Genomic DNA, 27,484 nt, shown 5'->3' with positions numbered 1-27,484 from the left:
ATCCCTAATATTTAATTCTTCTATTTGCTCATTTTAAAATCAAGTGTTTCCTCGACGGAGAGCAATTCTGATAATGTTGAATTCTTTCTGATAATGTTTTTACTTTTTAATGGAATGATAAGATCATTCCAATCTAACAACACACTGCAACATCCAAGTTAAGATTGTTCTTTTAGCGCAATGGTACTCTTCTTAGCTCTACTTGAATTTCTACAAAGTCATTTAGTTAGATTGATTTATGTCTGAGCTCCAAACATCCAATAAGGAATTGCCTTGTTAAATTTTGCTATGTTATGCAAGGTTTAGATATATGATCTCTTACATTATGATATCCAGCAAGTTGTAGTTGTGCTCCTGCAGCTGCTGCCCCATGCAATGTGTTAATTATTCTCATATTAATCATTAGAATAATCAGGTTAAGCACTGAATCTTTGAATATTGTTTCCTAAAATCATCAAATATCTCCAAGGATTTATATATGTTCTACATTATATTATTACTGGTAACATATGCGTTTCCATTAAAATTTTCATTTTGTTCAAGATTTGGCCACAGGGGTTACACAAGATGTGAACTGAAAATCCTACCAAATCTATTGGGAGAAGCAAAACAATGTTGATACTTGACTAAAATAATGAAAAAAAAAACACCAATGAGTGTGGATTATTTGTTAGCTTAGTGTCTTAAAAGCCTCCTATTTTTTCTTGCTCTCCACAGATGTTCCTCCTCTGTGTCGTTGGCAACCATGACATTTTAATAATAAAAACCTGTAAAAAAAAATACATGCATTGTAATAAAGGGGGAAAAAAACAAGAGCGAACAACGTTGGAGGCATGAATTCATATTGGAGTGCAAAAAGGAAGTATGAATAATATTTATCTCACTAAACTCAAAGCTGTAGTAGAAGATTGGTTTCAGCGATGGCAGACTTCCCACAATTGCCACTCAATCCCCAACTTCTTCAGCTCAACAAGGCCACGCTCAACTGCAGAATTGGAAATGAGGAAGGAATAGTCAGGAATTCTCAAAAATTATCTAAAACTCCCACTTAGTTCATGGCAATCAAATTAACACCATTTGCCTCACTTATTTCTTGTGGCAATTAGTAACAGTGTTCCATCTGCAAACTCGGCAGCATGTTATCAAATGAACCACAACTACATGAATGAGGTTCAGCAACCAGAATGAAAACCCCACTGCATTTAGACCAAACTGGATAGTTTAAATAGCATACATAGGTGAACGAATTCAACCAGTCTCCACTCTTTTGATTCTTTGATTCATAATTTTCCTGATGCACTTACAATGGCCTGTACTCTTTGCCAGCACAAATTGAGGCTAAAGGTAGGGCATAAAAGTGCCGATCACTTGAGTGTGTCAGGTCAAGGCAAGCATTTATTCATGTGCAGGCTCCAGCAACATTACACCTTCTAAAATTTAGCCTGTGTGCTAATGACTAACTTATCTGGCATTGTAATAACTAACAAGAGATGCAAGCGAATAGTTTCCTATGGAAATTTTCTAATTAAACATTATTCAATGTTAAGTTTTACATGTCTGTGTTGCCAGACGAAGAAAGAAAAAGATAAGTTATATGGCACACGGATTACCTTCAACTGCATCATGTGATGTAGGAGAGTGATTGCTTTGCTCAATCCAAAATTGCAGCCTTTCATCTGCAATATCTTCTTCCAAACCGTGATTCTTTGCTCTCCTCCAAAAATACGTCAACCAAGCCTAATTTACAAAAGTATCTAAAGTGAAATAGAAGTTAAGAACCTAATTTTTTAAAAAGAATTTGTCCATATTTAAAAATTAATGAGTTGTGAAAACTGCAGGTACAAAACACGTGATCCCCATCAAAAACAAGATTTAAAAAAAAACACAATTTGATATAGGGATCACTATAAGGAAATTGATAATATGATTCTTTGCCCAAGAAATGAACAATGTAAAAGCTGATCAAGGTGTTAGTTTATTGATCTTATGGTAATATGACTCTTTGCCCAAGAAATGAAAGATGTAAAAGCTGATCAAGGTGTGAGTTTATTTATCTAAAGATAGAAAATCTATCAAATAGTAAGGGTCTAAGCTGGTTGCATTAATTTGTGCTTGTCCAATACCCAATAGAAGGTAAAGCAAATCTTGCTTCTGAAAATAGACGTTCATATTGAGCCTTCCCAGCCCAGACTACCATGAACAATATCCTAGTGCTACATTGTCAAACAAACATCCGAAACTTACCCTGGAGCACTAAAAAAATGGAATAGAAATCCCATCTCAACAGAACTCTTGAATGAAAAGGGATGCACCTGAGTCTTCTCAACATGAACATAGTACCTTGACATATCAGAGAAATCACTAAATTGATATCTCACTGGAATTAAGGATTTAGTCCTCCATGGGGCAGATTAATACAATGAGCTTGTAACGAGCTCAAATCAACACCCATCATAAGTTCTTGAACACAGAAAACGAATAAACCATACTGATTATCCAAAATATAACAGAACAGCAGGGAAAAAAGATGAGTTATTTATTTCGACTAGCCTAAATTTCTGTGGCAGGCATCACAGGAACATCACGTTTTCTAGAAAAGGAGATAATAGTGGACAAGAAATACAGATGAAAGTGAATAGAAATTGAAAGTTGATGCAGAGTGCAAGCAAAACCACTACGATCTTGCTGGAAACTGATGGAATTGGTATGTTTGCACAGACAAAATTGAACCAAGTGAACATAGAAGTCACTTGAAGTAAAATCCACAAGTATACCTGCTTAAAAAGCACATCTTCAGTTTCTTCTTGATTCAATTCTGAAATGAAATGATTTCAATGTGAGTGAAAATAGGTTACATGCCACTGAAAGTACAATATACCATCTGAGTGATAAAATGGAATAATTACAAGAAAAAGAAACACAAACATAAAGAAAGAATTCGATCGAACTATTATTATGAGCTTCATTTTTAATTTGTCCTTTTTTATCTGCAGTCAAATGTGTAATAAAGAAGGAATACTGACCAAATGCTTCGACAGGGTTTTGACCTTCAGGCAGAATCAGTGTACCTGTAAAAAATACTACTGTTAACCATAAAGATAAATCTGGGAAAGCAGCATGATTGAAGAAATTGATGGTTCAGTTTTTCTTTTTAGTTATCATCAAAAGATCAAAGTAAGGATTATAATTAAGATAGTATATATTTGCAAAACAAGGTTTAAAATTTCGAAAGAGTTCCAGTCTTTGACCGAGATAATAGTTTGGATACCATATCATGCCATGTCAGTACAGTTTCGAATTATTTAATTAATTTATTAATTGTACACTTTTTATTATAATTAATTATTTACTTAATAATTAATTAAATTGTTAATATATGCTAGTTCTTCATTTTATATTTTCTAATTAATTTAACTACCTTGACCTTTAGAGTTAAAAATGTTTGCAACCAATTAGGTTTTAATTTTTAGCTTTACTCATTTGTAAACTATATATTTCTCTTATTTTATAATAATTTTAACTTATAATCTATTTAATTTTTGGAGTTAGAATGCTAGAATGAGCAACAAGAAAATGAGATTTTCCCTGGTCCTCTATAAATTGAGGCATGTTTCACTTCCAAATTCTGCAACATCGGAGCAATTTCAAATTTAAAGGTACAAGAAACTTTCGTTGAGGATGTATGTTTGTTTGAAATTAGTGTATATTTTTATGTTTCCATATAATTGTTTGAAATTTGTTGATGAACATTTGGTAAGAAATTTAATCATTAAATATCACTTTCTTTATTATATTTTACTTGATGAAACCTAGATAAAACTCTTGGATAAAGTGAAACAATTCAAATTTTATAGTTTTGATTTTAATTTGGTTTCCTTTCTTTCACGCTACAATTATTAGAGTGGAAGAAAAATAAAGAGATCTAATATTTTTCAAATTTTAATGTAAAATATTATATTTTAGGCTTAAATTAGATTTTAAATTTTATAATTATATTAATTTAATTTTATAATTGTAAATTTCTATAAAAAATTTAAAAAAACATGAAATTCAACTTAAATTCCACTCGATCAAATTTGAAAATTTTAGATTCAAATTTTCTTTCAATAAAACCAAATTCAAATTTGAAAATTTTTTATACCTTAAAATTAAACCCTCAAATATATAGTTTTTTAATTAACATGTATCTTTAATCTAAAATTTTTTATTTAATCAAAGCATCATGTTGAACTTTACCTTACCTATTTATTGGCACTTGAACCAAAATTGAGAGAAAGACCCAAATGAGAAGAAGCTCAACACAAACTTTGAATCCTAATTTTCTCATTGCTTGCTTGCACAATCTTCAACCATTGTAAAAGTTAGAACTCACACAAAAAGATCTTTGTTGATGTTAAATACTAAAGTTTATCCTATTTATTTATTTTTCATTTTAATTATTTTTTAAAATTTTAAAATAACTAATTAAATTAAATTGATGCAAAACGTGATAACGCTCAGGCCAAGCGCTCCTCGTCTTCAATCCCACTGTTAGATGAAACTAATTAAATTAAATTGAATCAATATATTCTGTGTTTTGGGTCGAGTGAAAGTCGGTTTAATATCAAGTGAAGTCTATCAAGTAGACATGGTAATTAGGGTCAAACATGGTAATTAGGATCAAGAAGGTTCAAATTTGTACTTAATTTAGATTTTTTTTTTACCGATTTAAAATTGAACCAAGTTTATATTTAGGATAGTCTCGATTAATTGTATTTAATTTGGTTAGTAATATTAGTAAAAGGTTAGGAATTACTAAAAGGTACTATTAAATAAATATATATAAGCTCTCTTTCTCTAGCTTCTCTTCTTCACTTCTCAATTCCTCGCCTGCGGTCCACTCATGCAATGTTGCTTGCCTAGTTTCACCACTTGCCCATACCGCCTACTCGTTGCTACTATCATCGTCGTCCGTCTACCATCGTCAGCTCAATATCCCTCTTCTCCACTCTCCCTCCTCTCCCACTTTTTCTATCAGTCTCCCGTCTCTTCTCCTTCTCCCCTCTCCTCTATTCTCTTTCACCATTCTACCACCCCTCTCTTTCACCCTATCACCGCTGTCGATGCCAAGATCATGTCATGAACTCACTGGTGAATGGAATGATAGATCTCACTGCACTGACCGACATGGTTCAACACAAAAAAAAAAAAAAAGATGGTACAAATGGTACAAAATAAATGGTACAAAATAACAATTCCAAGGAATAATGGAAATCCATGTTTTAAAAAATGCTTATTCAAAATGACTTGAGAAGAAGTAGCTACGGTGCAAAATTTAGTATGGGTATCATTAGCACATTACTATTTTATCCTTAAAAATTCAATTGTAGAAATCTCATACTATTATGAGTCTATGACCTTGGTTAGCTTTGTAAACTCAACTAAAGTGAAAAATAAACCAAGACACTGGAATCTAAATACAATTTAAAGAAAATGGATACCAAACATGTGTTTTTAGATATTCCATTTGATTTCAAAACATGGAATTTGTCAATTTAAAGCTTGCAAACCTTATAAAAATGTGTCATATTGATAATTGGTTCATAGAAACACATGGCTACTACAATTTTGCGATCATGTGCTAAAACAAGAAAATAGTAGCATTTAAAACTTATTCCAAGAAAATTCTATAAGGTTTTACCAATTCATCTAGTTTCATATATTGATTAATATATTTAGTGTATTTACCATGAAAGATTATTGTTACAACAACAACCAAGCCTTAATCCCACTAAGTGGACAAAAGATTATTGTTACAACCATAAATATTTTTATAATTGCCATTTACATTGTGGAAAGAATTTCAAGGATTCACAGTTTTTGAACAAATAGTAGAGTTTGATTATAAAATTATTTTTATTTTAATCTTTTGCATTAGTTGACAAGTAAAATGGGTCTAAGCAACATTTATGACTACTTCAAACTTATAGCATCATGTTGTCAAATATGTCAATGTCAAAGTTTTATGTACCATTTTATACTTAGCTAATAAACAAAAGCAATGGAAATGGGAACAATTAGTTATATAATATAGTTAAAAGTATGCATTACCACATTTAGCGTTTGCTCGTCGTTGTTGAGCCATTATAAACAGGATCGCTTCCTCTACCTTCAAAGGAACAGTGAAATAAATAATTAACTGTGAATCACAAAATAGGGATTATAAGATGACAGTCCGTAGCATTCAGATAGCCACAATGCATATGATTTTGCAGATTTTGTTTCTCTAAACCAAACGTCACAATTATATATTCAATGTAAATTTCTCTGTAAAGGTATCATAAAGTCAGATTCAGGTGCAAAAGTTCTATAGACTCTAGATCACATATACCAACTCCTACATATTTGTATTTCTTTAACCAAGGTTTCAATTTATATTACTTAGCTATGAGATTGGTAAAAAAACCTTCAGAGAAGTCAGTTCACGCAAGCCTTTTTCAACCAAGAGCATGCTCTCAATAGTTCCTTCTCCAGAAAGATCACTTGCATTCCATGAAACGTCCTTATCCTCTTGATCACTTTTATCTGTTGAATATATAAGAGGAAATAAAAATAAAGAGAGTGAAAAGTTGTTCAACAGCATTGAGTCAGTAGTGCAGAACCAAGAGATCTGACCTGATGAATACCCATCCTTGGCCTCCCTTGCCTTTTGTCCAGCAGATAACACAACTTCAAGTGGAAGTGGAGAGAAGGATGACCAAAACTCGAACTTGCTTTCCGCAATATCAGCATATATGCCTTGAAAGAAGCATCTGTTATTTTTTTTCAGCATGTGGACTTGCTTGGAAAATTGTCCACATCTAAAGATAATTTTTAAGTAGGTGCAATCAGTGTTTGAAACCCAGACCAATCTGCCAGTTCAACTGGCCAGGAAATGAAAGCAAAACTGGTCTAATTCCATTAATGGAGAAAAATGGGCTGAACCATATTTAGGTCTGGTTCAAGTGAAAAATGTCACAAATTCACAGGGCCACAAGTTCACTGCCAGCCTGATTTTGAAAACATCAGGTGCAACTAGTCTTTTGAAAATTGCCTAGCTTCTTCTTTCAAGTTCAAATCTGAGTTAGGTTCCAACATTGAAAGTAAAAAATTGGTCAAACTCATCACTAGTTAGAATTGGTTAATAGAGAATAGTGACATATTATAACAGCAAAACAACTATTAAATTAAAATAACTAATAATAGTTTACTATAAAATAATCATTCAAAAAAAAAATCTACATCTATACTTCAAACTTCAATACATTTATAGACCCATTATCTCATTAGTGATCTTATTTTCTGAAATTATTGCACAATAAATTGGTGGGTCATTGTGTCTAATGATATGCCAAATATACACATCTAACAGATTTAAAAATTATTCTTATTGTTTTCTTTATGCAGTTTTTGTATGCCCATTTTCTGGTCTCAATTGACCATAATAGTGTGCAGGTGGCTTCACTCCTAACTTAAGCTGAAAAAAGAGTAGGCATTTATTGTTGTCATCAACATAAGTATTGTCTCAAGCCAAGTGAATAGCATTTTTTATAATAAGAAAGATGGTTATTGGAGAATTATCATTGATGGTTGAGGTTATTATGGACTATCACCACAAAAATTAACGATTAGCGACGGAATTATAAATTCCGTCGCTAAATTTAGCTACGGAATTATTTTCCGACGCTAATTAATACCGACAGATTTTTATTTTCCGTCGCTAATTTTAGCGACGGAATTATATTTTCCGTTGTTAATTAGCGACGGAATTATAAATTCCGTCGCTATTAAATCATCAATAAATAAAAATAAAATATTGATTAGCGACGGAATTATAAATTCCGTCGCTATTAATTCATCAATAATTAAAAAAAATTATTGATTAGCGACGGAATTTATAATTCCGTCGCTAATTTAAAGAAAAGAATTAAAAAAAAAATTTATTAGCGACGGAATGATAAATTCCATCGCTATTAATTTAAATTTTTAGTATAATTTATTTTATTTTTCTGAATTTCCTGTTTATATATCAAAATATGTAAATACAACATTACAATCTCATTAATTTCTAGATAGAACATATCAAAATACACCCACATATCAAAATACACAACATATCAAAATACATCACATTAATCTGAATATACCACATATCAAAATATCTGAATACAACATTAATACAATCTTCATACAATAATATCTGAATACAACACAAATATGTACATACATATGCAAATGTGACTTTATTAGAAAAGTAACATCAAAATACTATTCTAAACAGAATTATGCCAAAGCTGGCATTCAAGGGTTCTCTAATATCAAAGATCTATCAAAAATTAGGTTGCAAGGGCACATAATATAATGGTCCTGTGTTATATCAAGGATGGATTTAGTATCATAAAGAGTGGAACAAGAGCATGAGTCTGTTGGTCTAGGGAGAGTCACAGTTTACATCCTTACACTTGTAAACGTGGTTGTTATAGTTTCTCAAACCTAAGTTGTACTAAAACTATTTTATCAAGCGACATTGTAGTTGCTACAAGGCTGACCCTCCAATTGTTGTGTAGGTGGTTAGCTAGAATAATAGATAACGGAAAAGTTTGTGCAGTGAAAACAGTATCTACCAAAATTCTCACCTTAACAAGCATAACAAGCAGAACAAAATTAATATCAGATGTAACTATGCAAGTGAAAATGATTGATTGTACATGGTTAGATGAAAAAGATAGTAAATCAATGTAGAGCAGGGCACCGATCTAAACAGTAACTTAAACACAGAGCTATGAGCTAATGCCACAAGTCAGGATTTCCTAAGAATTATTCTCCAACTCAAATTAGTTAATGTGGTATACTATGCTCCCACTTTTTTGTGGGGAAAAACTCAATGATAATCAAATTAGTTGACACCTATTAATAACTATTTATATTAATGAAGTTGTGGTAGATGTGTCCAGTTAGTTAAACAGAAGATAAGATACACAAACACCTCAGAAAATTTGAGCAAGTTTCTTTAGTACCATAAATTGCTCACAAACCATTTAGTGGGAGGCGATGCTAAGGCATAATACAGTAGTGAAGCAACCTACAGTGAACTGTGCATTAGAAACTCCCATACATCCACATCCACTATATTTTTTATATACCAAGATTTCATGACCAGATTCTAGAAAATGACCTATATAGTAGTTACCATCTTCTTATAACTACAATCAATGATGTATTGAAGAAAACCTTCAAAATACAAATTGAATTGTTATGTTAGTCTAACTTGGATAGGATTATCTGACATGAGCATCAACCCAAATGTATGACACATATTCAAAATGAGGACACTAGGACTTAGAGGGGTCTAAAATTGAGATATGGGTATGGAGATCCCACTTCTACCATCGCCTGAGACTCAAAATCTGGATCCCATTTACCTCATCATCCTTACATCTCATGCACCTTTTGGATCTTTATACTAAACCCCTCCTCAGTAGGCCACATCTCATGAATCTTCCCCACACAAGGCTCCTCTTTCTCTTTGTAAGACCCTCACCAAATGCACTCTATTTGAGATTTGGTCTCAGCTCGTGATGAGAGTGTTCAGTGCTCTAGACTGGTGATGGTGGTACATCATTAGCATTAATAAGCCTCCTCATTTCATCCATTCAACAATTTTCCTCTGAGAAAATTGACGAGTCTGGATCATCAAACTTGTATGTTCTATTCATACCTAAGTCATGTCAACACAAGAACAAGTAGGAGAAACAGTCGAGTTCCACAGATAACTGTGGTTGTATAGATGGCTTGTTATATTCTTTTGATATTGATGGTGTGTGCTTCTCTGTCACATCATGTTCAACTTGGGATTTGTGTCGACAATCAAGAGGCATTTAATGCAGTCTTAATCTTTTATGAATTTCATTTGAGAAGTTGCTGTAACAGAATTATTAATAGTTTCTATGTGAGGTCGATCCAAATTTGACAAGGTATTAAAAACCATTTATTTTAAAGGAGTTGACTTTATTATAGTGGTCTAAGTAAAGAGTCAAAGCAGAAAGCAGGTCTATAGAGGTCAATCTGATATATAGAGGATGGTTATATATATTTTTTTTTATTTCTACAGAAATGATATTCATCAAGCAAGTTTAATCACGATTAATTCTCACAACAAATTTACCCTCTCTTTAAGAAGATTCAAGTTCTTTTCTCTAAATGAATCCAAGGAGATTTGCCTCTTCTTAGACCAATTAATCTTGGATCCAATCTTTAGTGTTTCCAACCTTGGTTTCAGACGTTGTGATGCCATGCCAATAAAGCAACTTGGGGTCCAAGTTAGCAAGGAAGAGTGGTAATGCATTTCATTTGGTCATGAGTATATTGGGAAAAGGGCTGTAATTTTCATTAATACGCCCACCAATAAGGCCCTCTTGATCAAAAAGTTCCAACTGAGACTCCTTTTTCATAAACTTCCAAAAATATTCTAGAATATTCATCACAATACATCTTTGATGATCAGACAATCAACTGACTACCAGAGCTGATCAAAGCACCATTTACTGATGAATAAATAATTATTTTTAAAATAACAATCAAATTTATGGGTGGGATTCAAACCCAGAACCTCTTCATTAATAAAAATACCCTAGCCACCAAGTCAGTTGTGGATAGAATATAAGGAAAAAATTAAAAGAGCACCCTAATTATCAGAATTGTCAAAAGACCGTCCCTTGCTTTTAAAAAGTCAAAAGGGCATCTCATCATATTTTTCATACCGAAAATGTTCTTATTTCAGCTTTGTTGTAGTAGTCATGAAGTAGCTACTACAATGTGTAAAAATAAATCGATTCAACTCGGTCAAAAAATCTATATAGAGAAAACTTTTATATTAAAAAACCCTTTCAACTTGGTCAAAATTGCTTATATTTAATCAAAATCGTTTCGAAATGGTCAAAATCATCGTGAAATTGTTCTAGCAGCCATTAACTAGATGCTACAATAGTGTGGCAGCTATCAGTTGGCTGCTATAACAGTTGTAGCAGCCACTAAGTCTATATTCAAAGTCATACATTCAAATCATGATTTTGAGCAACACAAGTATTCGTTGGATTCTATTTTATTTATATGCTTTATTATTGCTCAATAACATCCTTTATAATTTTTTAAAATTATTTTCACACTCAAGAAATACATAACTGTGTTTTGCTCAAATCATGGTCATGTGCAATAAAAATTATTAATGTCTTTTATTTTTTGTTGTGGCATAATTATGCCTTAATAAGGACATTTTTATGTTTTTATTTTTTTCACTTTCGAAGAGTAGAAGCATTTTTTTTTATCAAAATATGATTCTATGCCATACAAGTTCTGTCTTTCATTTTTATTTATAAACATTGATACACTTTCCGAGTTTGGATCTTTTGCTATAACATGTTATGAGGGGTTATATTTTGATTTAGTAGTATAATTTTTACTCTATCCCTGGTCAAAGATTGTACGTAAATGCCTTATCGTTTGGAATTTATAATGATACTCATATGTGGGAATACAAATCAGTACATATTTTGGAGCTTACCAAGATTATGCTTTGATCAAAATATAATTTTGAGTCATAGAAGTTTCTAATGTCTTTCATTTTGTATTTGCATAATTTCACCTAAATAACGATATTTCTAATGTTTTTAATATATTTTTTACACTCTGAAGTGCAAAATTAAATTTTGGCAAAAATATAGTTTGGTATCATAGAGGTATTTATTTACTTTCATTTTTTGTATGTAAGCATCCCAAAGCTTCTCTGATGACACTACTATCATTTTGGATAAAAATGCTAAGACAACTGTGCCTCACAATTGGCACAACCTACCAGACTCATGCCCTATGTTAACCACCTTGCCCATCCTCAAATATTATATGACAATGAAAATAACATTAAATGTTACACAATTGTTGAAATATTTAGTGAGGTTACTAGACAATAACTTTAATGAAAATTTACATGTATAAAAATACACATGAAAGTAACAACAAAGGTGTAAGAGAAACATCCCCAATACCTTTAACCCATGAGTGAGACACATTGAATATTGTGACATTGGTAGGAGAAGTTGGAAGTGTAACAATAAAGAAAGTAGATATGTTACAAAAGCAGTATCAAAGGCCCACAACTAAAATAATCTAAAAGTATTAAGTAAACAACGAGTAGATGTATTGTTATAGGCCATAGAGGATTGAAATGACAAACTAACAACTTCTTAATTGAAATAAGTGTGAATGCAACTTTGTGGAGTTGCAATAGCAGAGCTAGATTCAACGTATGTGCTAATGGGCCCTCTTGAGATGTTGAATTTGATCTAGCTACATAAGTCAATGAAAGGATGACTAGGTAGGTAATTATGGAGATAGTAACAAACATCCTTGATATGCCCAAGTTTCCTACGGTAGGAAAACTTAAATCTAATAGCCTCTCCTAACTCCCTTATCCCCTGGAGGATAATTGAACAACCAATGTAGATTTTTCTACTGAGCATTAAAGGATGGAACATCCATATGTACACATCCGATAAAGGCAAAATGGATGAGCCTTATGAAATCTAAGTTTTCTCTAGCTCTTATTCAAGATGAACAACTTGAAGGAACCTTGCATAAGCTTAACATAAGTTTAAGATATGGAGTGATCTAAAAGATGCCACAAATATCGTAATCAACTAGTGTGGGAGGTTATCTTAGACAAAGAGATATGCAAATCTCTAGCCTATGTTTGAGTCTCATAGTGGGAGAAGCAGTTAAAGATGCTTATAAGGCTGGAACCAATGGACTGCCAGAAAAGAGCAAGTAATTGCACATAAAATCCACTCCCTTGAGGATCTAGTGGACTATGAAATCTGGATATCCTAGGTAGTGAGGTACTCTAGTTGAGCTTGATTCAGTAACCAATTTTGAATAGCTGTGGCTATGAAGCAAAACTATTCCAATTTAATTTCTCTGTAATAATCGTCATAGAGTTAGTGAAACTAGAAAGATGGGTGCTGGGAAGCATTGAGGAAATAATCAACAAGACACTAAAATTATAAATTAAAGGCAGATCATGATGAATGACCTGAAAACACAAAATGGGTGATTTTTTTTTGTTGTTTGAAGGAAAATAAACAAAATCTTCTTCCTAAACTTCTGCTGTCTGAGAACAAACAGAGGTAGATCCACTAGAGCAATTGAGTTGGATGGGTGTATCCAGTTGGGTTGTCAAATCCAGTTAAGAAGCAGTGTTAGAAGAAGAAAGCAACGCCTAGTCATCAAATTCAATTAAGCAACAACATCGAAGGAAGAAAAAAGTGCCGAAAGGAGGTTGTGTCAAAAGAATTTAATCAGAAGATGATTGCTGTCAGAGGTGTCTGGTTGAGCCGATTGATTTCTCCAAGATCATTTTCCAAACTCAAAGGCTTTGGACTGGTTGACAAATAGGGAGGTGGCACTCGTGTACTACAGATCATATGGTAGCATAAGGGAGGCGACATCAGGCTCATGCTAGTCACAACATACGCGAAGGACTGGAGGCTCCTGTGGTGTTGCATGAGGAAGAACAAGAAGAACATCATGACTTAGGGGAGAAGATGCACTGATGTTCAATCACAAAGAGGGAAGGTCAAGGAAAATTATTAGGTAGAGTAACGAGAGGCACGGATGACTTCACTCTAATACCACGGAAGTGGAAAATTTATTAGGGTTAATTTCCCTTTACCTATGTTTATTGTTCATGACTATAGAATTGCAAATGAATCCCTAGTACTAAATGATATTTACATTTAGGTCTAGGTCTATCACAGTTATGAACAATAATTTTGACCATAGCTGAAGAGTAACATATTAAGATAAAATTCCATTGTCATGCTTGTCTGATGGCAAACAAAGCATAAATCTACATTATTGCTTAGTCATTGTGAAATTTTGCAAGACCTTAGTATGAATCATATTTGTTTTAAAATTACCAAGGAATGCACGTACTTATAACTCAATTTTAGTTATTAGACCTTATTACTTGGACTTTTTTATACGTTTTCGAACTTGCATCAACTTGCATCAACAGGACATAACCGTGGTAGGTTACCTCAAGTAGAACCATTCCTTAAACTTTATGTTCTCACATGACAATGTGATACTTTTGACACTTAGATCCATAATCTAATGTTTGATTCTCATACCAGAATACAAAATGTAGACTTTTTAACTAGCTCTTCTGAAATGACACATTGCATGGTAAAGCCATAGAGGTAAAGATATTTTCAATTTAATTTTTTGAGCCCTGATGGTAAGAAAGCTCCTAGGAAGTCTGGTTAAACTAGATGTTGGTTATTTAGAATCATATCAATCATCTTGCTTATGAATACCTTAAGCTAACATTTTGTTTTATATTAGATTAAGCTATGAAAGTTGATGAATATTAAAGAAAATTATAGTAAGAGGATATCATCAAAGGGATAATTATACAGTCTGAAAAAGATCATATAGAAAATAAATTACCATAATTATCACATAGTTGCCAGTATCGAGCAAGCCAACACCTCTTGAGAACAACTTCCTCCTATTAAAATACATTCAAAAATGAAAAAAGAAAAGTGTTGTGAGAATGAAAACTTATATCTAACACAAACCATTAGTTCTTGTGATAATATCATCTTATGGGCCATTGTCTTAAGAGATTTAAGTTCTGATTCTGCCTCCTGAAGTTGCTCGGATGCCGATGCTGCCTCATCCCTTGCGATCTAAAAAGATATTTTGTTAAATATAGTTTAACAAATTAGATCAAAGAGGGAAATCACATTCACAACCAATTATTACCTTTGCTTCAGCTCTTAGCGTAGAAATCTCTTTCGTGGCATTGCCCGTTTGTGAGGTAGCTTTCATAGCAGCCTGCAAAAGTCTAGATTTTAGTACTAAGAATATATAATAACAAAAACAAATATCCTGTGACCTCCAACTATTTTGGGTTGATCACATAGATCTTACCTCACCATTAAATTTATGCATCATTGTCATCCAACCATACTTGTCCCAACTATTTGTGGGTAGCTACAAGAATCTTAACTCTACTTTGAGTTCTATGTAAAATTATATCACTAATGATTATATTAATAAAATTATGTTTAGTAAATAGACTAATATATTTTTGGTCTCCCTCAATCCCATTCAACTTCCATTCTAATATATTCAACTCCTCTAATTATAAAATTTATTGGTCGTCTTTATTTGTCCATTCCAACTTAATTTGTAATCCCATTATATCATCTAGTAGAACCACAACTACTCAAGATAGTTCATTTGTTGTCATCTCCGCTCTAGCTCTACTATCATAGCTTTCATTGAGGAGTATGCCTTAATAGTGGCTCTAATACCATGTTAAGTGGGAAAGAAAATATTGTGTTGGTTGTTTTAATATTGGAGTATAAATAGTGGTTATATTGTACTTAACACATACCCCTTAAACTAAAACACTCTTTCTGAGATTAAACTCCCAACACCTATAACTATTAACTCTTACAAATTTCAAATAGTGCAAACAAATCTACGTGCCCTAAATTTATCATAATCTTCAATCTCCAAAGTTACATTTACTATAAAATGCTAATTAAATAATTTTTTATCTTTCCTTAATTGCTTTGTCATTGACAAGAACAGTTCTATCATTAGCTTTTTATATACAAAACTAAGTAACTTTCTAGTTTCAATTATCTTACTCTTTATTCTCAATTCCTAGATTACTAAAAATTGTCCATATATGTTAAACTTTACTATATTGACCATTGTTTTCCTCAATTTTGACCACTTCATACTTATTCAAATTTCACTTTTGCACAATTGTGTCAATATCCCTGTTGTCTTTCAACTAATATCAATTCGCACTTCCTTATACCACCACTACCTACTTTCTCTATATATTATGTTTGTATCTATAAACTCTCTAAGAATTGACCTTCTCATATTCTTATTTTCTTTATCATCAATCGATATGATATTCATTTTTCAACTAACTAATATCAATTTGCACTTCCTTATACTACCACCTGCTCTCCCTTCTTCAGCAAAAATGTGGAATCCGTCACCCCAGCGGCCCCACACGATAGGCCGCATAACCATCTGTGAGGAGGTAAATCGAGAAGCTGCAGTTGGCCACAACGGAGGAGGGCATTGTCTCAGCTTCGCCGATATTCGACCCTTGTCCACTTCAGCAACTCTACTCCGTTGTAACAACTCAACTATGCCCCGGGGGCACCACCTACTCTCCCTATATCTTATGTTTGTATCATTAAACCCTCCAAGAATTAAAGTCTTCATATTCTAATTTTCTTTATCATCAAATCCATATGGCATTAATTATAAATCTCTTTATTTAAAACTATCCTTTCTATGTTCCACTTTTGAAAGTCTTACATTACTATCAATAAAATTCCATCATCAAATTCTGGTAAAATTAAAAATATTTATTTTCTTCTGACAATTTCTAAAACATATATATAGAATCAATGATATTTGTTAAGCATTTCTAGTATTCATCTCCGCATTTTGCATGTATTTCTATCTACCTTCCTAGCACTTCAGATGCAGTACTAATGTAGTAATATTATCATTACTTGTATACCTTTAAGTTTATGGTAAATAAAATTAAAATTATTGTAAACTTTGCAACTAAATGTTGCACCTTTTCAAAGTTCCCAATTCATTATTATTTCACAGAAATACAGAAACATAGACATGGAATAAAACGAGGAGCTCTTTTTTCAGACATAGTAACTAGATTGTTCATCTGCTGGCTAGCTGATGTATGCAAGCAAACACAAGTTTTTTTTTCCTCTTATCAATGAATCCTAAACAATCATGCTTTCTCTATGTAGATGTAATGGATTGATTGGGGCTAACATTAATTTTTTGGTTATAAAGATCAGATTTCGGTCACTAGCAATTCAGTCCTCTTCTAACTTTTTTATATATGCTGCTTGCTTCACCTTTGGTGCACTATTTAACTTTCCATACTTTCACACTGAAGATCAAATAATACTTGAAAAATCAGTGATTATAACTTTGAGCATGACCATCACCAGAACACCTTGCCAGAAACTTATACAAATACCTCCAAAATAACAAATAGGAAGTAGAATATACAATAAAAATACCTCTCTTTTTTGCAAGGCCGCTTGTTTTCTGAAAATAAATAAAGATAACCCAGTTACAAAAGCTACAAAATCATTAATTAAATGCATCCAAAAATTGCTTGCCTGGCAAAGAGGCGAGATTCCACAGATAGACCCTCACCAACAGAAGCTACCTGAGGTGTGCCAAGAAAATTATGCATGCTTTATTGTTTGTTCTGACATAGATATAACCACTAAAAGGAAAACCACTTTTTTCAATCACTCAAAAACCATATCTCAAATGCATCATTCCAAGAGTTTAAGTTTCTCTTGGTGACCATGTATATATCTCCATTTCCATTTTAAGAATATGAATTAAGCATAAATGATAAGAGTATTATAATCCTATGCTTCCATGACAAGTGAGTACACAGCTGTGCTTGTGAGCAAAGTGCATAAAAGGGTCAAATTCATCATTGTGATCACTAGGTCATATTTTATAAACTATTTGAGCTCAACCACATGAATGTTATCCTTCCATTGAGCTCTATGCAATGATATAGGATTGGTAATATTCCAATCTACACATGACTAATGTTTTCTTTGATCTCCTCTACTGCTTACATATTCCAGTTCAATTGATTTAACTCTTCAAACTATAAAATCTGTCAACAAAAAATAAGAACCTGTTTCTCAACTTGTCCAGCTTTTGACTCTGTTTCATCATATTTATCTTCTGCGAGCTGAAGATGGGAATACATAAATCAACATGAGGAAAATGAATAAAAGAAAAAAAAAAGCTAGAATATTAGTTGCACCAAACAAATCATCATTGTCTATTAGTGTTAATCGTAACAATTTGGGGTCATCCAATCACAAAACACCAGATCCAAAAAAATACCGAAGATTGTGTTATTCTCTCACCTTTTCAGTATTATTCTCATTTTCATCCTGTAGACTCTCAATCTGAGACCAAAAAAAAAAGATGAATTAAATAGAAATATATATATATTGTTCAAACTGAAATTACAAAAAAAACACATAAAGATGATACATTAATTTTTTATTAATAGATCAATTTTGTTGGAAGTGCTACAGATTTACCCCAAGCATTTGATACATGCATCTAAAAATTAATTATTCTGGCGATGGTTACCTCATCTTGGACTTTGGATGATGATTGAGCACTGCTTGGTTGTCTCATACTCAGATGGCCCAAGTCAATAGACATCCTGAACACAAACATAGGTCAGGAATCAGATTGACTCAAAAGCTACGCAACAAGCAAAAGTAATGTCAATCTATACATATAACACATAGGTCGATATATTTAGATATCTTGGATAATGGTTCAAATTCAACCACAAGAAAATGAAAATGGCTATAAAATTTATCCTATTTACACAATAAGAAAAGCATTGCATACATATCTGAATGTATGCAATGCTTTCCCCTGCGGAATGGCGGGAGCTTCGTGCATCGGGCTGCCCTTTTACATATCTGAATGTATAATGTATGTAGCTTCCTGTTTTTTTCTTGCAATAATTTGTGGGGATTTGGATTTTTTTGTACAAAATTTTGATTAGATTTAATTTTCTTAGATATATATATAATTTCTTCTATCAAGAATCAAGCATAAATATTGGAAATAAGAATTGTAGTTATCTGGTTCAAGCTGGTTCGAACTAAATAAAGCATTCCCAGTAGTATGAAAATTACCAAATAGATGAAAATTACCAAGTAGACTTCAGATCACATGTATAAAAAACAAACATAGAAGATGTGTTGTAATCATTAACGGTTAATATGATTAAACATTGTATGAAATATTTTAACGAAACAGACATAATAGCGCGAAATGTACTGCAGGAGACGGAGACCGGGCTGCGCGGCGGGGGGTGGAGAGTTCGATAGGTATGAAACGGGCGCGAGAAGGAGACGGAGGTCGTCCTCCTCGTCCTCTTCCTCATCATCGTCCGCGTGCTGGTGCGCCATGACGCGGGCGAGACGCTGGGCGGCGGCACGAGCGGCGTTGTTCTGCGCGCGGCGGAAGGTGCCAACACCTGCGGAGCCCGAGCGGACATGACGTTGCTGCTGGTTGAGTTGGCTAGGGTGGACGGGCGACATGGACGTCGGCGACGTCCTTTCCCCTGAGGGGCTCGAGATGCTCTGCTGGCGCCCGTACGCGGGGCTCCCCGCCGCCCTGAAGCGCTCCATCTCGATCGCCTCCGGCAATCGCTAGGGTTTCACCTCACGCCGGCTCCTGGATTGAAAGGGTCGTGGGAGGGAGGGAGAGGTGTGCGGTGGGCGTGGAGAGAGCGCAACGGTTGCAACGAAAGAGACGGGGCGATGATGGTTCGTTCCTTGACGCGAGAGAAGAACAAAAAGATTGGGTGTACTCGGCGGGTAGGATTTCGAGGCGTCCTACTAGCTCCCCTTAACGGCCCCGTATTAAGTTTGAGCGTGGACCCCGCCAAACGAAAGTTGGTATTCATTTGCGTGAAAGAATCACGTCCGCAGTGTCATGGTATACGATAAATTTTTAAATAGAATATTAATCATCAAAAGTGAATTTCGATAATTTAATTTTTATGTAAATTTTTAAATAAAAAGGAAATTGATATTTGTAATGGTTACCAAATTGCTAAAATTGAATTAATTTTATTTGATTATGCCCAAATACAGCCTCCTTGAGATTTTCTTGCCTGATGTTTTTCGAATCCGCCGCCGTAGTTCGCCAGCTACGGGGTTCGTCCGATCTGGTCGTCGTCGCCTCCTCGCACGCCGCTTTCCTCAAGGCCGGCGCCCTCACCGTCTCCGCCTTCAACCATCTCGTCCACGGGTACGCGCGGTGTCAGGGCGTCGGCGATGCGCGAAGATTGTTCGACGAAATGCTCCATCGAAATGTCGTTTCCTGGACCTCTTTGATGGCCGGCTACGTCCATGCTTCCCAGGCCCGCGGCGCCGTATCCCTCTTCTCCGACATGCTGGTATCCGGCGCCCGTCCCAATGCTTTCACTTTTGCGACGGCTCTCAACGCCTGTTCGCACCTCTCTGACATTGAATCGGGTCGAGCGATCCACGCCCGGAGCGAGACCTGCGGGAGCCGATCGGATGTCTTCGTCGCCTCTGCCCTTGTCAACATGTACGGGAAGTCCAATCATGTCGAGGATGCTCGTAAGGTGTTCGACGAAATGGTCGAGCGGAACGCAGTCACTTGGGGTTCGATGATTTCGGCGTACGCCCAAAATGCGCACGGGCATCAGGCGCTTGCTCTGTTTGGCGAGTTTCTTGGAGCGAGCTCTTCTGCGCACTTGCTGCCCAACCACTTCATGCTATCCAGCGTCATTAGCGCTTGCGCCAGCACCGGAAGACTAGGCCTGGGGAGATCGGCGCATGCGTCGGTTCTCCGGCGAGTATATGCTTCGAATGAGGTTATCTCGAACGGATTGATCGATATGTACTCAAAATGCGGATGCATTGATCTTGCACGTAAAGTGTTTGATTGCATTGATCATCCTTCTTTGATTCCATGCACCGCCATGATAGTCGCCTCTGCAAAGTACGGACTTGGGGATCACGCGCTGCAACTGTTTGACGAGATGCTTGCTCGAGGTATCGAGCCCAACAGTATCACTCTCCTTGGCGTCCTCCATGCTTGCAACCATTGTGGCCTTGTGGACACTGGCCTTCTGCACCTGAACTCGATGAGAGACAAGTATGGCATAACGCCAATAGCAAGTCACTATGCTAGTGTGGTTGACATGCTTGGTCGTGCAGGCCGTCTCGATGAAGCCTATGAATTGTCCAATCAAATTAAGGCCAAAGGTGAAGATGCTCTGATGTTGTGGAGCTCCCTGCTCTCATCTTGCAGGATGCACCAGCGCTTGGACATAGCAGTTGAGGCAGGGAAGAGGCTTGCAGAGTTCAACAGAGATGTGGCTGGTGCATATGTGGCAATGTCAAATGCCTATGTTGCTGCAGGAAAGATGGAGGGTGCAACAAGGATTTGGACAGAGATGCAACGGCGAGGGATCAAAAAGGATCCTGCTTGTAGCTGGGTTGAGATCAAGGATGTGGTTTATGTGTTCCGTACAGGGGATGTGTCGTCAGCCAGCGTGAGGCAGGATGAGGTGATGGAGCTGTTGAAGGAGTTGGAAGTGAGGATGAAGGAGAGAGGATATGTTGGTGGAGGAAATGGGTGGGAATTAGATTTTGAAGAAGAAGGGAAGAGCGTAATGGTTGGAGTGCACAGTGAGAGACTGGCTCTGGGGTTTGGGCTGGTAGTCACACCAAAAGGGATGACCATCAGGGTGATGAAGAACCTGAGGATGTGCAGGGACTGTCATCAGGCATTTAAACTGATCAGTGACATTGTTGAAAGGGAAATTGTGGTGAGGGACTTGAATAGGTTCCACCTATTCAGGAATGGGTCATGCACTTGTCGAGACTACTGGTGATTGCATCAACAGTCTCAAATCTCACATTTGAGAGATGCAACAATGCCATGAGGTAGGATGAATGAAGAAGGTAGTTCAACATTTCGAAGGATACTGCCCTCTGGCTGATACTTGGTATTCCCCTAAAGATGGTACCTTGATGGAGAAATATGACTCAAAAGGATGCTACTCTTCAGTGAAAATCTAACTAGAATGAGGGGAACGGATTCACTCGATGTGGATGATTTCTGATGCTATTTTTTCAGTGAAAATTTTGAACCAAGAATCAAGAGGCCAGTAAGGCAATAGTACATTGTGTAATGATGCAACTGAGTCTCAATTGTTGGATGGATTACATCTGGGTAACGAGGATGATACAACTAAGTGCAGGTGCTGGATAGCTATGATAAAATGATAAATCTCAGTTAGTCTCAGGGATAGTCAATGAGGCTAATTGAGATTTATCATTTTTGGATAGCTACGATAAGATTTACTGGTTAAAGTGCATGATGAAACTGAATGCAGTTGCTAAAGTTGAGCCAAGATGATTAACTCACTGACTAGCAAAGGATCAAACGGTTGAGTGCAAAGTTTCATTTCTTCAAATCTACGATACTGATGAATGCCGGCATGAATTGTTCGGTGAGTGCAATTGTTAAACTACTGGTGATTGTTATGGTGAATGATAACTTGACTAGCATCTTGTTTATTCAAGAGTTCTGATTTATGTGCCTTGACATCTTTGTCCGTGATGGTTTGTTACTTAGTTTATCTCCCGTTTGTTGTGGATGAGATATCACTCCCAAACTGCTCCCAACCTCACGCTATTGTCCAATAATTAGATGCTTTTCGATATTCAAAGATACTGTTTCTTTAATTTTGTTTCAGAAAGGGATTTGGGACCAGTTATCACCACAGTGTGGACCTGATACATCGGATGTTGATCAAACAGAAAACAACACAAAGCAAAGTGCAACATTGCGTAAAAATCTGTAAGTAGATTACCGAATCAGATTCCAGACTTTTCAGTCAAATTGGGTAGCCAAACCTATTAATTTACCTTTAAAAAAGACACAAGCACACATCATTATCATTTTGTTTGGTTAAGTTTTTCTTTCAACTATTTCTTTGTCATTAAACTATCTCCATGAGATTAAACATTATTAAGTTTGATTCAATTCTGCTCATTTATAATTCTATCTAAGAGACCTTCATGATATGGATCAATCATAGTTTAAATGTCATCTCTTAATGAGGTGCCATGAATGACCTAAACCAAGCTCGATTGGGGTGCAATTTCCACATCCTAAACCTAGATTTGAAAGGTAGCATTTGCTATGAGGGGAAACACACCAAATCCTTACCTACCATGCACTAACTACCTCTTAATTAAAGGTTCGACAAAGATACATCACCAGTTAGCCACCATGTGATTGATCTCAACTTAAACAAACATATTTTGCAGTGTACAGTGTAGACATATGCCCTTAAACAAACCTTCTTTTAGTTCCATCTACCTACCAAACGTCAACAAGTCTTCTCCCAGTGTTGATTTTATTTTACTTTGCCCCCACAAATTCACATTATTTGCCATTTAGTTCCGAGACATCCTACAAATTATGAGGCCTAATTATGAAACAGGACAAAAAATAGAAGAGCAAAGTGAAAATAGTTCCATAATTTATATATAAAGCCATGCATTGCCCTTGTCCAAGTTCCAATCCAAACTCGCAAGCAAGCCTTCGCCTCGACCACTGCTCTTCGATTCACGCGATGGCGATTAGAGCCACAACGGTCGCTTTCCTCCTCGTCGTCGTCCTGGTCGCCGGCGCCGGCGCGAGCGGGACTCCCCTCGGGTGGATCCCGTCGCTGGCGGGGTGCCGTGGGACGATCGCGGAGTGCCTGGCGGCGGGGGAGGAGCTGGACCTGGGGACGGAGGTGAGCCGGCGGATGCTGGCGACGTCGAGCTACATCAGCTACGGCGCGCTGAACCCGGACACGACGCCCTGCTCGGTGTCCGGGGCGTCGTACTACAACTGCCGCCCGGGGGCGCAGGCCAACCCCTACTCCCGCAGCTGCTCCGCCATCAACCAGTGCCGCGGTTGATGACTGACGACGTCGTGCCGCTTCTCCGTTGGGTGTTTTGGTCGAACAGTTGGTGCTGCTGTAAAAAATAAATATATATGAAATCAAATTAAGTCTCTATAATCTCGTTCTATGCACTCTCATTATAGAGTTTCAAATCTCAAATCTGTAATAAAAAAATTCTCGAAACATCTTTTTAATTTTGATTGTGACATTTATTAGGAAAGCTATTTTATTTATTTTTTATTTTATTTTGTAGATCAGTGACGAGGAAAGATCGATTCACACTGACATGTCAACCGCCACAATAGTGGATGAGCAAATCCATCATCAAGCATCATTTTCCCCTTTCTCTCCTTCGTCGTCATCGTTTTGTAACATTCTTATTCGAATCGTCAAAAAAAAAAACACCGTTTTTTTTTCATTTATAATCAAAAGACGTCTTATTCCGTCAATACATATTTTATTTTCTGAAACTATTTTTATTTTTAATATTATTATAATAATTACTAAATCATAATTGTTACTTATAATCTCGTAATTACTATACAATTGTAATAGTTACAAAATATAATATTGATTAGTATTGATAAAAAAAATTTATCTATTTATAATAATTATGTTTGTATTGATCAATGTTGACTAATATCAATTTCATATTGAAGGACAAAAGATGTATGTTTACATTGAAGGGGTGATCGTGTCAATTCTTCATTCTTATATTTCTATACTTCTTGTATTAAAAAATTAAGATAGAAGAGGAGACGGTCATTCTCTTTTAGCTCTGTCTCTACAAGAGTCAAGAGCTATGAGCTATACGTGCTATAACACATTACTATTAATATTAGTAAAATTGAAATGTTATTGTAATATAATATTATAATATTAATCAAAGATAAAATATTTAATTAACTATAACTACTACAATACAATTAGGGAGAGGAAAGGAAATTGATGGTGGGAAAAAAATATACAGGGAATTGTAAGAGAAAAGAAAAAAAAATTGATAGAGAAAATTGTTTTCCGTTCTATTTAGATGGATAAAAAAATATCAAAAATTGATTTGTCAACGGATTCATAATTCTACTTGTCCATATGGTAAACAAAAGAAAGAAAAATAATTCATATTATTTTACAAAGTAAATAGAAAAAAACTTCACCATGAAAATCTTTTCATAGTTTTTTACTTCTATCCTCCCAAATTAACAGAACCTTAGGATAGAAAATTTTCTCCTACTTACTTTTGTAAAAAATGATATATTTTTTCTATTTATTTAATGGGTAGATGGATTTATAAATCCATCCTTGAATAAATTTTTAGATTTTTTTTATCGAAAGCAATTCCTCTTGAATGTGCAATCAAATTTCTGACAACTCACCAATTGGACCTCATTTCTGTAAAAAATAAAATCTATTTTCTTAGCGGTTTCACACGATTAGTCTCATGATCATCTGTAAAGAGGTAAATACAAACTAATTACCACGATGAAAAGATATTATCTCAATTTCATTGAAATTCGTAACTCTTATTTATTTTTATAACTCTGATTCATCATAACTAACTCAGCTATATTCTAGAAAATCACAATCTGGCCTCACATAATCACAGACGGTGGCCTCAAGCGGACAATGGCCCCGAGTGACCGCGGGACGTCAACTCAAGTGAGTTGAAGATGAGTAAATTTAATGAGCTATTAAATTACATTATAAATATACCTCTAAATTATAGTTTTTAAGTAATAACAATTTTTTAAAAAAAATACTTTTAAGAAAATATAACTCACTAATATTATTTGATGACCTAATTCTTCATAATTAATCCGATAACAAAGTGGAAAGAACACCGCGTGAAATATATATATTTAAAAAAAAAAAGAAAGCTTCCTTTTTTGTTTCCTCCCTGACAAGGAAAGGAATCGCCCTCAACTGATCCGCTCCACTCCTAATGGCGAAGCTACAACCAAGCGCCGCCTGCGCCCTCGTCTTTCTTGCCTTCCTCGTCGGCGGTGCTCTCCTCGCCCCTGCCTCCGCCGGCGAGGCGCCTGGCGCGTTTCCCCTCGGCGTGATCTCCGGCTGCCGCGGCTCCATCGCGGAGTGCCTCGCCGGCGACGAGTTCGACCTCGGATCCGAGGTGAGCCGCCGGATCCTGGCAACCTCTGGATACATAAGCTACGGCGCCCTCAGGCGCGACACCACCCCCTGCTCCCGCCGCGGTGCCTCCTACTACAACTGCCGCCCCGGCGCACAGGCCAACCCCTACTCGCGCAGCTGCTCCACCATCAGCCAGTGCCGGGGATGAAGGGGAAACTCCTAGATCTCTGCTCCGATCTGGGAAAGAGGGATTTTTGTGGAAGAAAACTGACGAATTTGGTATGTAGTAGTTGGTCGTTGTGCTCGATTTTTAAAATAATTCTTATTCTTGCTGGTATGAACTGATGCTATTGTTCTATTAACGGTGTAAAAAATCATTTTCTGTTAAAATTCAGCTTCCTTTCCTTCTATGTCCAACTTTTAAAGAAGTTCTTTAGTTAATCTTTCCTGGATTTCTTGCTGCTTCTAGCTATGAAACTGCACTGCTTATGTTACTGCTCCTTGATCTTCTAATGGTTAGTGGGTTTTGTGCAAAGTTGAAGTTCACCTTGAAGAGATGAGAGAAGAAGGAATTGGGATTATTGATGCAAACCCAATCCTCACCTTGGTTGATTTGTTTATGCATCTCTAATTATTGGTAGCACATTGAGTTTGGTAAGGGTAATGGGAGTGAATTATTGCATTTAAGAAGAAGCCATTGATTTTGTTGACCCCCCTCTCTGATCTTTAAGAGAATGGACCAAGCTTTCTTTGTAGCCATTAGGAACCACAAGGAAATTTAAGAAGAATGAGAAAAGCAAAGATAAAGGCAAGGGGCCATGGCATTGAAAAGTTAGTTGCAAAAGTTATTATTGAATTGTTTGTGACTGTACGACAGCTTTAATAGTGGGGCAGATACAATTACTTGAAGTGCTTGCTCTGTGCCCAACTTGACAGGGCATGTAATGAGTTTATGTAGTGCACATGACTTGTTTAGAGAGATTAAAAGCTGTGACTTTGAATTATTATTATTTTTTCTCTTTCTTTCTCACTCGAGATTAACTTCCAGAACTTCAAATTTTTACCTTGTAAAGTTTAATAATTGTGCTTTACTTAGAGCTCTTAAGTGATATTGGCAGTCATGTTCACTGCATGTGTTATCAAAGGAGATTCTGAGCAGGCTTTTGTTTTAATTCTTGTTGAGTTGTTGTAGCTTGCTAGTATTTATCTCACTGTCTGTTTGACAAAATCAGGGATTTGAAATTAAGGACCTTATCGAAGATGTTAAAGAGTTGACTTTTTGCCACTAGGATACTGCAATTTTAGTTTGACTTGCTACTAGTCAAAGTAGCTTCTTTGTTCAGTGAGAATAGAATATGCCTAGTTATGTTTTCCCTTTTAAAAGAACAGAAAAGTTATGATACAGCTATTATCTTTTCCTGTTGGTGACTCCTGATCAAAGAAAAATCATGATATAACTATGAAGTTTAATGCTGGTGATTCTTGTTCCTGTTTCTTTTTACTATAAATATGGACTCAGTTCATTTGCCCATCAATCTTCACCTTTACTTTCAAATTCTGTTGTACTCGAAGAGGAAATACTTGTTTGATATTAAATCTCGATATCTTTCTTGTTCATTGTCTTGGCTTTCCAGTCCATTTCTATGAGAACAGAGCACAGCTCGATTTGCCCTATTCAATGGAGGATGAGAAGTTCACTTTGGGCAAGAATCAAAACACTCTGTATTCTATCAAATTTATCCT

The 27,484-nt window shown here is 35.5% G+C and overlaps 3 protein-coding genes and 1 pseudogene across 3 annotated transcripts; 3 read left to right on the top strand and 1 right to left on the bottom strand.

Moving 5' to 3' along the window:
- Nucleotides 1–666: 666 nt before the first annotated feature.
- On the bottom strand, nucleotides 667–19,343 carry LOC141820740 (uncharacterized; annotated as a pseudogene).
- A 491-nt stretch (nucleotides 19,344–19,834) lies between these two features.
- On the top strand, nucleotides 19,835–21,950 carry LOC141820720 (pentatricopeptide repeat-containing protein At4g15720). The gene has a single exon (XM_074708090.1). It carries the CDS (start codon nucleotides 19,835–19,837, stop codon nucleotides 21,584–21,586), a length of 1,752 nt encoding a protein of 583 aa, XP_074564191.1. The 3' UTR covers nucleotides 21,587–21,950.
- Nucleotides 21,951–23,294: 1,344 nt separating this feature from the next.
- LOC141820674 (rapid alkalinization factor-like) lies at nucleotides 23,295–23,858 on the top strand. The gene has a single exon (XM_074708035.1). The coding sequence runs from the start codon at nucleotides 23,339–23,341 to the stop codon at nucleotides 23,669–23,671; it is 333 nt and encodes a 110-aa protein (XP_074564136.1). The 5' UTR covers nucleotides 23,295–23,338; the 3' UTR covers nucleotides 23,672–23,858.
- Nucleotides 23,859–25,554: 1,696 nt separating this feature from the next.
- On the top strand, nucleotides 25,555–26,149 carry LOC141820649 (rapid alkalinization factor-like). The gene has a single exon (XM_074708007.1). The coding sequence runs from the start codon at nucleotides 25,596–25,598 to the stop codon at nucleotides 25,947–25,949; it is 354 nt and encodes a 117-aa protein (XP_074564108.1). The 5' UTR covers nucleotides 25,555–25,595; the 3' UTR covers nucleotides 25,950–26,149.
- The last annotated feature ends 1,335 nt before the right edge of the window (nucleotides 26,150–27,484 follow it).

Source organism: Curcuma longa, unplaced genomic scaffold (assembly GCF_044706935.1).
Source record: "Curcuma longa cultivar G26 ecotype Majalengka, Jawa Barat unplaced genomic scaffold, ITB_CL_G26_1.1 utg509_np1212_2302976_RagTag, whole genome shotgun sequence".
NCBI classification, from domain to species: Eukaryota; Viridiplantae; Streptophyta; class Magnoliopsida; order Zingiberales; family Zingiberaceae; genus Curcuma; species Curcuma longa.
Note: the sequence above shows the minus strand (reverse complement) of the source record. Positions and strands in the feature narration are given on the sequence as shown.